This window comes from Artemia franciscana, chromosome 14 (assembly GCF_032884065.1).
Source record: "Artemia franciscana chromosome 14, ASM3288406v1, whole genome shotgun sequence".
Classification (NCBI taxonomy): domain Eukaryota; kingdom Metazoa; phylum Arthropoda; class Branchiopoda; order Anostraca; family Artemiidae; genus Artemia; species Artemia franciscana.
The window spans coordinates 25174325-25188999 of record NC_088876.1 but is presented as its reverse complement, the minus strand read 5'-3'; the positions used below and the strand labels follow the sequence as shown (position 1 = coordinate 25188999).

At 34.8% G+C, this 14675-nt stretch overlaps 1 protein-coding gene and 1 long non-coding RNA gene across 2 annotated transcripts in view; one reads left to right on the top strand and one right to left on the bottom strand.

Moving 5' to 3' along the window:
- Positions 1-14675, bottom strand: part of LOC136035493 (rab GTPase-activating protein 1-like) — a 285782-nt gene that overhangs the window by 36317 nt on the left and 234790 nt on the right. The window contains exon 15 of the mRNA XM_065717324.1: positions 11209-11397. Within this exon, the coding sequence (XP_065573396.1) occupies positions 11209-11397 (189 nt within the window). The remainder of the gene's footprint in view (positions 1-11208; positions 11398-14675) is intronic.
- LOC136035494 (uncharacterized) lies at positions 163-12860 on the top strand. Its single transcript, XR_010619452.1, has 3 exons — positions 163-183; positions 10709-10806; positions 12709-12860. It is a non-coding gene; the product is annotated as an uncharacterized LOC136035494 (long non-coding RNA).

Below are 14675 nucleotides of genomic sequence, written 5' to 3'. Positions count from 1 at the left end.
AGGCACAATTTTCATCCATGTGGATGAAAATTGGGTTAACAACCCAATCATGGGTTAACAACCCAATGGGTTAACAACGGTGGGTTAACAACCTATATCAGGAAAGGCATCTTTTTCAAGGTAAGATATGTTTTGAAGTAATTTGAAATGGCAGTTGAGGAAACGGTACTGAACTGAATAAAAGTAATGATATTCTCATTTTGTAGTGTACTGGTTTCCATCAAGTTAAGGTAGAAATTAATTTGATTGTTTGGAAGTCAAACTGGAATGGTTGTCAACAGATCTACCATTTTGATTGTGGCGGTGATTTTAATATGGATATATTACCATGAATATCCAAAATTAGAGAACGTCCAAAATATTTTTTTTTCTCCTTGGATTTAGCCAGCGTTGTCAGTCAACTTTTTCAGTTTAATGCAAGGTTTGATGATGACAGGTTAGGTTATAATAGGTTTGGTTATAATGGGTTATGTTAGGTTTTTAACCCATTCTCTATATTTAAAACCATATTTACCCTAGCCTAATATTTTACTATCATAGCTTGCATATGACTGAAAAAGCTGATTGGCAAAGCTAACTCAATCCAAGCAGAGGAAAGGAACTTCGGACATTAACTGGTGAATGTTGACATGAACCAGATTTCGGAGATTCACGGTAACAGATAGAATGCAAACTGCCGGAGTTAATGGAGGAGGCGAGATCATTTTCGAAGTAAAGATCATATCAGCTTATATGAAGGCTAATTAAAAAGTCCACCGAAGGTAAAGGGAGTGTTTTGATAAGACTGTGTGAAATTTTTAAAGCAACCGTCACTCATCATATAAATGTGCTTTTTAACGGAGCCAATATCAGAAGTGAAGGTATTTTGCATCAGAGATAAAGAAGGCAAACGTTTAAATATGGCAGAGCAAATACTCAAGACGAGGAAAGAGGTGATCATTCATAAAAAATAGAGTAACTAACTTGTTTCCCATTTCAAATAACATGTTTCACCCTAACAAAGATTTGGATACAAATGATTTCTATCTGTTGATGACGGAGTAACTGATTCTTCTTTTCAAATGCCATATTTCACCAGGACCATTATTTGACATGCACTGATTTATCTGTCACGAGGAAATAACACGTTCTTCATTTCAGATGGCATGTTTTGTCATTAACAAGATTCAGGCCCTTTATTGGAGATTGGGGGTTAAGGGGGAATTCACTCCTCTGAGTTTAGTGGGTTTTTAACCTTTCATTCTTTATCACAATATATTTGTCAGCATTTATCAGCATACCTCAACGAGCACGAGGTTACCGACAATTTTGCTTTAATAGCAGATTCTACCCCCCCCCTATTTAGTTTCTTTATCAGCGGACCTTTTTTTGTTCTTGTTTATAAAAACTTAATTTTTTTATGCGTATTAAGCATTGGGCTGTCACTAAACAAAGATATAACTGGAATTTCCATCCTCTATTGAGACCAGTCCATGGAGCGACAGGCATGCCAGGATTTCCATCTGTAACAAAATAACTGGTTTTGCGTTTCAAATGGCATGTTTTGTCATGACAAGTATTTACCTAGCAGCGACTTTTACCATTTACTGCAGATGAAAAGTTGATTGAGTTTATCCCAATGATTCAGCTTTAACCCATATTTCGAAACACCACCATAACCATACTAAAATCTAAGGTGGCAGCGTTTCATGCAGGATTGCCACCCCTAATGACTGATCACTATTTCTAGTGATTTTTAAATTGCCTAAAAAATCACTAAATCGGCACATAGGGTTATTCATTTATGTGAATAACTTCATCAGTGGGTTATTGAAGAAAATCACTAAATCAATCAAAAAATCACTAAATCTAGCGATTTTTCCCTCGCCGGGTGGTAACCCTGGTTTTACGAAGGAAACATTATAGCTTCTTAGAAGCAAATAAAAAAAAATGTAAATTTGAACATGATTATTTAAGAAGGTTAAAAAAAACAATGCATTTAAAATATATGAACAAATAGTTTTTACCTTTATCCCTCTTTTACTTAATGCAAACTGATGTTATTTTCAGAATGTGAAATGTTGAACTTTTTTCCTTTAGGCCTTTGTTTTAATTAATACACAAAATACAATTTTAGTAGCTAATTTAGCGATTGTCCACCCAAGATAGGGATTGCCTATCGCAATACTAGTTCATTTTACAACAAGGATATTTGGAGAGTGTGTAATTTAGTACATCAGAGATTACAGATAGGACAATAGGAGGTATTTACATAAAGATATAATTGAGCTCTATCCCTAGATTCCATTTCTACCGTGCTTTGAAGAAGTCAAGTCAAAATAGCATGGTCATATCAAATGACTTTAAGCTACAAAACCAAATTTCAGAGGAGTTTATTTTTAGACTTCCAACAAAAAGATTCATTACACTCGAAATCCTAGAAAGATGTGAAATCTAACAGTTTATGATAACGAACTATAGCAAGGAGCGACCCGGCTTAATAGTAAACGAAACTCTAAAAATCGGAATTTTGATGCCAAACGATACATCAAAAGAATTGGATTTTCATGCTGATGTTAAATATATAAGTTTCATCAAATTTAAGCTTTGTCGTCAAAAGTTACGAGCCTGAGAAAATTTACCTTATTTTGGAAAATAGGGGGAAACACCCCTTAAAAGTCATAGAATCTTAACGAAAATCACACCATCTTATTCAGCGTATCAGAGAACCCTATAGCAAAAATTCAAGCTCCCATCTACAAAAATGTGGAATTTCGTATTTTTTGCCAGAAGACAGATCGCGGATGCGTGTTTATTTTTTTTTTTCTTTTTCCCAGGGGTCATCATATCGACCAAGTGGTCCTAGAATGTCGCAAGACGGCCCATTCTAATGGAAATGAAAAGTTCTAGTGCCCTTTTTAAGTGACCAAAAAAATTGGAGGGCACCTAGGCCCCCTCCCACGCTCATTTTTTCCCAAAGTCAACGGATATAAATTCTGAGAGAGCCATTTTGTTCCACATAGTCGAAAACCATGATAACTATGTTTTTGGGATGACTTACTCCCCCAAAGTCCCTGAGGGAGGGGCTGCAAGTTACAAACTTTGACCAGTGTTTACATACAGTAATGGTTATTGCGAAGTGTACAGATGTTTTCAGGGGGATTCTTTCGATTTGGGGCGTTAGGTTGAGGGGAGGGGGCTATGTGGGAGGATCTTTCCTTGGAGGAATATGTCATGGGCGAAGAGAAATTCAATGAAAAGGGCGCAGGATTTCTAGCATTACTATAAAAAAAAAAAAATAAAATAAACATGAAAAAGTTTTTCAATTGAAAGTAAGGAGTAGAATTAAAACTTAAAACAAACAGAGATTATTAAGCATATGAGGGGTTCTAAAAATACTTTAGCATAAAGAGCGAGGTATTTAGGAGGAGATAAATACTTCGCAACTTGTGGCAAAGTTTGACTCTTTGCCACAATTCTACTTCTTAAAACAATTAAAAACTTTAGCGTAAAGAGCGAGGCGTTGAGGAGGGGACAACCCATTTCATATACGGAGTAATTTCTGTTCGTTTTAAGTTTTAATGTTGCTCCTTACTTTCAGTTAAAAAAACTAGTTTTTTTTTATTTAATAACACATAAGAGACTAACTCTAATTGGCTTTCAAGTTTTTCGAGTAAAAAACTTGTTAAAGGAACAGTGATTGAGGACGCGAGGGAGAGGATTATTTTTCGGAACTTAAGGGCTTCAAGTATGACATCATCTATTTCGTAAAATATAAGGAAAGACAAACTTAACAGTAAACATTCCGTTTTCCTAAAACAAAGCCTACACAGCAAAACGTCAAAATAACAGACAAATGAACATTTCATAAACAAGTAAGTTTTTTTGTTGTCCCTAGAAAAGAGGTGATTTAATCAATTAATTCTTTTTTGTGGCTCAAACGCCTCGAACATCCAACTTTTTATTTTGAATATTGCGGTTGAAAAAAAATATATATATCAAAGACGATCTTCGCTGAAATATGAATTTGCTCTAAAAGGTAGGGCTTCAAAAATGTACTTTAGATAGAGGAAAGGGACTAAATTGAGATTAAAAAATGTAGGTAAGTTTCTATACGAAGCTTGTACTTTCTCTTCTTCAATATGTACATGCATGAATATACATACACAGAAACCTTAGATTTGTTTCTATTCTCTGTGACTGTTAAGTATTGTCAGACTTTGATTGTGACTGTGATTGTCAGAACTAAAGCTTCAAGATGGAAACTTCAGAGGAACAGAAGCATTGGCTATACTCTCATTCTTAAACGACTACAGTATTCAAATGCTTTTTTCTGGGGAGGGGGTTAAACTACGGAAAACACAAACCTAGGTGAATCATAAGGAAAATAAAAGAGGTTGTAAAAATCCTAAAAAAACTCAACGCTATGGGATAAGAGCACTGGCATAAGCCCTGGCAACAAATATTATTTAAATCAATAGACTAATAACATCTAATTTGAAAGGCACAAAAAGCCTCTCATTCGAAAATTGAAATTCGAAGATTTCGAAAATTTCGAAGAATTCGAAAGTTTCGTAAATTCGAAAAAAGCCTCTCATTCGAAAAGATTTGATTCAAGGTCTCTGATTTCGGCTCATGAGCAAAGGAAGATTATGTATACTATTTGGTAAAGATGATCGCACCCGAATGCCGTCATATAGAATTCAGTGTATATGACCTAGTTATATAGAAATTAGTTATACAGAAATCTAGTCATATAGAACCCACTAGCAACTCAGTACATTACCAATACAACTAAAGTCAGCAGAGCTACACTAACTCCTCCTTCGCCCAAATCTGTTCAAAGCTTCAATATTGACTCCCTCCCACTCCCTGCTTCATTCTATTTTCCTTAAATTCTTTCTTGTGACCCCCCTCCCTTGCGTACGTAGAGCAACATATTTATTTAAGTTTACTAAAATAGAAGTGTATCGCAGAGATGTGCAGAGAATTGAAGGTAAATCCCACAAGTTCGACTTTTTTATAGTCATACTTCATTTTCAATGTTTTCCTTCGATTCTGAAAAAAATCTTTTTTTCTGCTTCATTCTTAGGCCATCACCTTTTCACCAATAAATAAATATCTATCCATCTATTGCATTAAATTAAGGATCTAAAACTTTTCTTTCCAAGAAGTGATAAATTACCCTAGTACAGAATTCTCAATTAAGTCTGAACTTGTTTCCTGACGGATCGAGCTAATATTTACAAATAATGATTGACAGTTCTCGTATGATCCCACCTTAGAGTCAAAACACCATCTATTTGCCGTATCCTAATTCTTAGAAAGTCCAAAGCAATTTGACCAAATTGCTTAGAAGACACCATGAATTTGAATAACTTATTTATTTGGCAAGGAGAATATTTAGGACTCGTACAATAATATATATCATTCGAAAGTTCTCCTCTAGAGAGCTCTTCCTTTTAAGTCAACATGACGAAAAAGAAATGGATAATAAATTTATCTTAGAGAATTACACTGTTAGCTACACCAAGAGCAGAGGCGGTTTTAGGCGGGGCAGAGGGGCATTTTCTCCGGGTGCAAAAATTTAAGGGTGCAAACTTTCTGACAGTCATTTTCTAATTTTCGATTTTTTTTTTTAATAAAGTGGAGGGTGCAGTTGGCAGTAAGTGTAAGCAAATTGAAACCGAAATTTTATTTTTCCCATAACTCTATCACCATTCTTTGGAAATAAAAGTAGGTAGACCAAATTAAATTAATTTTAATCTTTTTTTGATATTTTAATCGAAATTTGGTTAAAAAATTAAAAATCTGTTAACAGATGAAAATTTTGTTGAAATTTAGCCTCAAAATTTTAGGAAACACGAAGGGGGGGGGGCACTCACCAAGATGCTGCCCCGGGCGCGGGAGAGGCCAGAACCGAGACTGAGCAAGAGCTTTTACAGCAATGATATGACACATTAGGAACGTACACACCACAAATTTTTATAGTTTTAAGAATCAGCAAGCATTTGAGAATAATTTAGCATGCATTTAACCTCTTTAAAGAGGTGAAATGACAACCTCTTTAAAGAGGTTGTCCTTAACATTTATTGGCTTTAGGATCATGTCTCAAGACTACCGCCTCTAAAGATATATTTGTAGTTTTAAGAATCAGCAAGCATTTGAGAATACTTTAGCATGTCTTTAACCTCTTTAAATAGGTTAAATGCTAATCTCTTTAAAGATGCCGGCCTCTTTAAAGAGGTTGTCCTTAACATTTATTGACTTTAGGATCATGTCTCAAGACTACCGCCTCTAAAGATGTTTTTTTTATAGTTTTAAGAATCAACAAGCATTTGAGAATACTTTAGCACGCCTTTAACCTCATTAAAGAGGTTAAATGTCCACCTCATTAAAGATGCCAACCTCTTTATAGAGGTTGTCCTTAACATTTATTGACTTTAGGATCATGTCACAAGACTACCACCTCTAAAGATGTCTAAGATCTCTAAAGATGTCTAAAGTATCAGCAAGCATTTGAGAATACTTTAGCATGTCTTTAACCTCTTTAAAGAGGTTAAATGCTAACCTCTTTAAAGATACCAACCTCTTTAAAGAGGTTGTCCTTAATATTTATTGACTTTAGGATCATGTCTCAAGACTACCGCCTCTAACGATGTTTTTTATAGTTTTAAGAATCAGCAAGCAATTGAGAATACTTTAGCATGCCTTTAACCTCTTTAAAAAGGTTAAATACTAACCTCTAAAGATGTCTAGGATCATGTCACAAGACTACCACCTCTAAAGATGTCTAAGATCTCTAAAGATGTCTAAGATGTCTAAAGTATCAGCAAGCAATTGAGAATACTTTAGCATGCCTTTAGCCTCTTTAAAAAGGTTAAATACTAACCTCTAAAGATGCCAACCTCTTTAAAGAGGTTGTCCTTAACATTTATTAACTTTAGAATCATGTCTCAAGACTACCACCTCTAAAGATATTTTTTATAGTTTTAAGTATCAGTAAGCATTTGAGAATTCTTTAGCATGGCTTGTAGGTCCTTTAAATACGATCAAACAAGCCCGCGAGTTCTCACAGCTCTATAGGATAAGAGATATAAGTTTGTCAGTATTCAGTCAAAAGTAAATTCTAAGCAACTAATGCTGGAGGCCCTTCAAATTAAAAAAAGACAACTAAAAGTTGAGGTGAAGCTGATCTTATTCAATAAAAAATTAGTCAAAATGAGGCGAAATACATCCCTTTGAATCACTTACTTGATAATTTTTTCCCCGTATGCACATTAAAGTATGAGGCCATAGTCAATATACCGTAGAACGTGGCCTAGCCATCTCAACCTTTCTTTCATTATACCTCTAGAAATCGGGATTGAACCGAATTTTTCGTACAGCCTACTATTTGAAATACGGTCAGTCAGCCGGGTACCCAGATCAATCCGTAGGCAATTTCTCTGGAAAACATCTAGTAAATTTCCATCTGCTTTTTGAAGCACCCATGCTTCAGAGCCATATTTGACCACTGTCATCACTTTAGCTTCCAATATTCTAATCTTGGTTTGCAGACTTATCTTTCTATTCTTCCAAACTTTTTTTAACTGTGAAAAAACACCCTGAGCCTTAGCTATTCTACTTTTAACGTCTTCACCCACCGTCTTTACTAACCTACCAAGGTAAGTGAAGCTGCCAACCTGATCAATCTTTTCGTTACCAAACGTCACTTTTTCATCTTCACTTATTCCTAGCCTTAGTGATTTAGTCTTCTTCACATTAACTTTCAAGCCTATTCTAGCACCCTGAACTCGCCAAACCTCTAAAAATTAATTCATTTTGTTCACACTTTTATCTAATATGCTTAAATCATCAGCATAATCTGAGTCCAGGAGCGTTTTTCCTCCCCATTTGATTCCGTGGTCTCCAATTGCCTTTATTGTGCTCCTTATGACGAAGTCCATCAAACTAATCCATATAAAGGGGGATAGAACACAAACCTGCTTAACTCCTGATTTAATACAAAACCAGTTACTAACCTCATTTCCTACCTTAACCGCAGCAGTATTATTCTTGTACATAGCACAAATCACTTTAATGTATTTCTCAGGTATACCATACAAGGATAAGACTTTTGCTAACGCTCTTATATCAACAGATTCGAAAGCTTGCTCATAATCGATAAAACTGAGGACCAGAGGTGTTTGACAACGAAGGGACTTCTCAATTATTAACCTAAGAGTGAAAACTTGGTCTCTATCTTTTCTAAAACCGCACTGTTCTTCCCTTAAAACTTTGTCTACAGCAGCTCTCAGTCTAAAAAGTATCGCATTACTCAGTAATTTGCTACCTACAGAGACAAGACTGATGCCTCGATAATTACGACACTCACTCTTGTCACCTTTCTTATACAGTGGTTTAATTAAGGTTTTCCTAAAATCATTAGGTACTTCCCCCTTTTCAAAAATCATGTTCATAATCTTCAGTAGCTTATTCCTAACCTCAGAGCCACCATATTTAAGAAACTCATTAATCATACTATCAGCACCTGGGGCCTTATTATTTTTTAATCCTTTTAGTACTGTCGCTAATTCTTCCTCACTAAACAAATCTTCCTTCACATCCAAGGTATCACAAACTTTTTCATTTTCATCTATATCTTTTCCTGCATCGGTTTAGCACATTCTCAAAATGTTCCACCCATCTTTCTTTAACTTTTTCCTTATCACTAATTGTGGCCCCATTTCTATCTTTAACTGGGACTAGTCCGGATTGACTACCCCCTCACAATTTATTAACATGCCAGTATAATATTTTACTATTATGCCGTTTAGCCGCATCTTCCAGATCCTCAGCAATTTTATCCATGACCTTCACTTCACATCTCCTTAGTTCATATTTTAATGTTTTCTCCATATTCCTTTTGTACGACCTATCACTCAGATAATTCTTGCACAAACCCCTTCTACTCTCTATTAAACCTAAAGCCTTTTCACTAGTATTCCTAGTTGCAGACTTAGCACTCTTCCCTAAGACACCATCAGCAACTTTACAAATTGTTTTTCTAAAATTATACCATCCATCTTCCACATTGTCAAATTTTTAACTCTCAAGTTTAGTATTCAACTGTTCCTGGAAGTTTTTTCTCAAATTTTCATCCTGGAGTCTACCAAAATCGATATTCCAAAATATTCTAAAATATACCAAAAATCGATATTCTAAATACTATTTATGAAAAAAAAAGAAAAAAAGTTGCTCATTAAAGGAAAAAATTTCGGATAAAACATTTTGTGCATTGTTATATAAAAAGAGACAAAAACCTATAGGCGCCACATGTTACAGTAATTAAATTCATTAGCCTAAGCACTATAGAACGAACAAGACGAAAATGAGAATCAACAACAAGACCTTGAATAGTAAGTGGATCAGACAGAATAATATATTGTTCCAACAAATTGGTATTCCCTGGCCACTTGAGTCTATAAACAATTCACCGTCGAATATTGGATTGCCCTCTCTTATGTCTAATGTGTGTCATATCATATCCAGCCTCAAAGCATAACTTCTACCATTTATTCATTGAATTCTTTATTTGCTAGACGTCTAGCTATTTAGAGATGTTTCCGAAGCAACATTTTACAATATTCATCTTAATTTATATTTTAAAAGTAGATCTTGGTTGCAATCGTCTTGAAAACATGAAAATGTAGCATTTTTTTCCCACACCCAAGTACAAACTTTACAAACGTTAGTAGAAATAGGGAGTTTGAAAAATTAGCGATTTTCATTGAGTCAGAATCGGCCCAAAAGTCAAGAAATTTTTCGATTTTCAAGGGATTGGGGTTTCTCCATCAATTCACGTTCTTAGCATGAAAAAAAACACCTTAATCGTTTAATAATTAAAACAATAGGTGGATAATTAATTGTTTCTTCATTATAAATGAGGTCTGTCTGAATTACCATAATTTTATGCAGGGCCAGAATCACTGCATATGGGTGCTAAGTAAACACTTTTTAGCCAACCCAATTTTGTATTTTTTTATTTTGTTGTGTTTCAATGGCTGTAATAAATTTACATATTAACTTATACAATGTGTACCATTTATCCCAACCAGATTCAATATCTATAAAAATTAAGCGATGGATGCGATATTTATCTCTATTTCCATAGAGGATAATTTCAAAACTTTAAATGACAATCGCTACAAATCTTTCTTGTATTTTGATTCTACATGAAAAATAAAGCAGTTTGCGTCCGAAATTTTGTTTCAGAAGAATAACCCTATCAAAAATAATTAACACTAAAAACAGCAAAAGTAAACGATTGTTACACTTGTAGGTATGTCTTGCCTTACCTTCACAGACCAAGGGCTGAAAAAAAAATTGACATCGAGTATTTACTTATAAACGTTTACTAATTGAAAGAAGTTCGAAAAAAGTGTAATCCGCTTAGGAGGGCGGGGCGGACAATGCCAAAATCTTAAATAACAAATACTTAAAATCTTCACATATTCAGACTCAGCGCGTTAAACGATGCATCATACTCCAGTCGAAAGTGGCTGGCAGGATCAAAACATGAAAATGTCATTAAGGGTTGCCTCTTGAAACTTTTCAGCTGTTTTTTCCAGCCCCCCTTTAGAATTGTACCCCCTGCTCTCATTTCATATAGTAAGTTTCGCTTGCTTGATGTTATAAATGCTTCATTCTTATACTTATACAGCTTTTATTTATATTTTTTTCATAGGTCAACGACCACAACATATGCCGTTTGAAGAGGCAAGTGCTTAATAACATCTTTGAGAGCGGTGCATTTTTTGGGCAACACATTTGTTCGGAATAAAAGTATGGTTTGTTTCCAGTACAGTAAATACCCCAAGCTAGTTCTAATGCGTAGATTGATCCTAAATAATATAGTAGGTGAATCTCAACGCATTGGAAATATTTGCATTAAGTACGCTAGAATAAAAAATCTTAGTTAGATTAAAACAGTGCATTAGTTAAAATGCTTTAAAGAAAAACAGATCGCCCCCGGTTGGAGTGAGATGATGTCGCAAGAAAGATTCAAGGGAAATGGGAACTTTCTGGGAGGGCGTAGAGAAGGAGGCTTTGAACAGTGGGGTGGATGAGGAGCTTGCGTAGCTGCGTTAGCCTCAGGCGGATTTGTACTGCAAGTTGTTAGTAGTAGTAGTATTAGTAAAATGAGACTTTTAAATAATATCTAAGCTTCAAGTAGAAAATGCTTACCTTTTTGTACTCAGTTATGATAACTGTAGTCCTTTGGCTCTCAGCCTCATTTTTGGCAATTTCTCTTTTCAGCATCTCCTTGACTTGAGATGATTCTGCTTCTAAGCATTTGTTATCTTCTTCTACTTCTTTTAAGGACCGTCTAGAAGACTGAAGCTCTCGACTGAGAGTATCAAGCTTTCGTTCAGCCTGAAAAATAACAAAACCCAATGCAAACTAGAGCTAACCATCAGCTTCCGAAGTTAATGATCAGATTATGAGAAAGATCGTTTTAAATTGCTTTTTTTTTTCGTGGATATTCAGCCCTGGCCTTTTATTGAGTGTCCTATGGACGATTACGAAGTCTTATACTCTATACGGAGGGGAATATCAGAAGATTTTCTCCAAGAAGACAATTTTCCCTGGCATCATTTTGCTACTATGAGTTGTTGGTAGTAGCTGTAGCAGTAATCAGTAATCAGAAACAAAGTTGCATTGCAGTATGTTCACCTCCTTAAGAATACCCCCCCCCCACAAAAAAAGCAAGCAATATTACCGTTAGAAATGACATTGAAAATTGTTTCAAATCGGTCAAACCCGTGGGTAATTATTTTAATTCTGGGATAAATAAAACCTGAGACAATTTTGAGAGCGGTGGATCGCATTTCTTGCTGTTGTTATAAGTTCCATATCGGCCGAACTTACCAGGAATTAGCAGAAGGCTTTATTGAGCATCCACAAATCCATAGATACAGCTCTCAAATTAAGCAAAAAACCTCCTGAAACTTTTGTTTCTGCTTTGGGAGAGCATATTTTTGATAATCCTAACCATTTCCTACAATTTGTGGAAGCAACGACTATTTCTGATGATATAAGCTTCACACGATGGGCTAGAGAAGCCATATAAATAAATAAATAAAAAATCACAGATTTAGCAATTAACAGAGACACAGGTAGTCTGAATAATGATTAAATTCATAGTATTATTATTTTAACTAGTAACGAGTTAAATAGTATTATTATTTTAAATTGTAACTAGGTCACCAAGAAATTTAAAAGAAAATAAAACCAACAAATAGCTGGATTGGATAACAACGAAAAGATTATTTCTCAGAAGTAAAAAATAATTTCTTTTTTCAATTCCCTTTATCATCTTATTGCCAATTCTTTCTGTGTTGCTACAAAAGTATCTCATTGTGTTGAAAAATACATTCTACTTCCGTAGCTTTTTCATGGAGTAACTATTGTATATATTGGTTTGACTTCTCTCTTTGTTATTATTTTCATTTTTAGCTTCCTTCTTTTTACGTTAATACGGTTCAGGTATATTCTTTCTCAACGTTGAGGACGCCCTGCTGTATGGGGGCTTCTTCTTCTTCTTCTTTTTCAGCAGACGGGGGAACATGTTCGTTTGATTGTTCTTCTTTTTCTTCCTACTGGCCTTAGGCTCGTTGTTTTTCGTAATGTTTTTTTTGGGGGGGCTTGTCATGAAAGGCCAGTTTAGCTTTAAATCTTTTATAGCTTCTACTTTCTATCAAATTGGGATCAGATATGGCAATTCATTTTGGTGGATATGCAACTGATAAGATAGTGGAAATCTCCCTCCACCCCCTCACCCAGGATCTGGATGAAAGTGGCACTTTTTTCAGTCTAATTCTTGACCCGCGTTTGATATGAATGCAAAATTTTACAAAGTTTTATAAAAAACAAGTATTTTATAAAAAAAAAAAATTATACCTATTTCATTTACTAGAAATTTAGCCAAATCCAGAGGAACTTTTCTTCTTAGTTTCACGATCCCCACGCCGTAAAAAGTTTCGTATTCGCATTTATTTACCTCCATAGACCGTTAGTCACCAATTGATAAAACAAAATAAACAACTACAGAAGCAGTATTGTTGCTCCGCAACACGATTGTAACCCGCAAATCCTGAGAGAGTAAATTTCTAAGGATTATTTTGCTAAATAGGGTGGAAAAATAATCCAACATCAAATAGCGATCATAATTTTGAAATGTTATTTAAAAGTTGGACATTTTTCAAATTACCTTAAAGAAAATCCAGTTCTGACAGGTCAGATTTTTATTTTATTTTTAAAGTCCTTATATTTTAAAAGGATTTCCTTTCATTTATTAGATCGTCTAAACTTTTAGACTAGATTTTACTGAATCTATTTCCTATGAATCCCATGAGCGGAATACTTGAGAGAATTTGCATTTATAAAACAGGGTTAAATTGCGATAAAAACTGATAGTAAAAACGATCATAAGAAGTTCTAGTAAAAAGCAGCCAGTCGCGTGATTTCTCCCTCTCAAATATGCATACCCCCTCTCCATACGAAATCCCCGAGAACTGTAGGCTACCCAGTTATTCAGAACTTGTCTTGAGCCAATTGCTTATGTGAATATTGGCAATTTGAAATAAAAAAAGAAAAGAACTGCAAAAACGAGCAGTTTTTGCTCTTTTTGAAAAGCACGTTTTGCCCATTTTTTAATAAGTGAAATTCTGAATTATTTTAAAGTTTTTATCAAAAAGAAGCACTGCCTTCTCCTTTACCACCCACTCTTGACTCCTAAATTTGATTAGCACTTATTGACAAGCATTACGGAGCAAAAATATGCAGCCAGTCGATGACTGTAAGTTTCTATTTATCGGTCACCTTTCAAAACGTTTGAAGATTTCATTACGAAAAGAAAACATGAAAAAATAAGCTTTTTCATTCTCACAGCACCATAAACAAAAACAATTTCTATAAGATTTCTCTTCTGTTACGACATTCATTCTTGAAACATTGGGGCAAAAGGTCAAACTTCGCCGTAAAGGATAGGGATTAAGGCCGGAGGAGCTTCCCTTATACACAGAATAATTTTTTGATGTTTTGAGTTTCAATGCCGCTCTTTACTTTCATTTAAAAACAATGCCTTTTCAATCTAATTTTTGTTTATCTTTAATATAGAAGTGGGGAAGGGGGGTTCTGGGAGGGATATGCCTAACACCAGTAGATAAACCATTTAAACAACCCCTAAAAATCCAGAGTCTTTTGATGTACTTCGCTATTTAACTGTGCAGGGGTTATAAGTTATTGTAAAGATTATAAGCTATTTGAAGGGATTTTAAGATTATGAACTATTTATCTGTGCGTTTAGTTTAAGTCCCATAAGAGTTAGCAGAGCAAAAAATGATTTGTTGGATGTTATTGCTGATTTAGTTATTGGCAGGCTAGGTTAGAAGACACAAATTGTTTACCCGCTCTCCAACGCAAAAATTTATGGAAGGGTACTACAACCTTCATTTTTTAATCAAATGAGCTCCCTACCAATTTTCTACAAAAAATTTCTTGATATTAAGTGGCATGAGAATTTTTTGCCTTTTTCTGGCCCTTTGTTCGGCAGTGGCGTAATTTCGTCAAAATCCTAGGGGGGGGGGGGGGCAAGGTCGGAGCAAAATATTTTCCATATCAAATTAAAATGGCATTAAAAACTGAAAAAT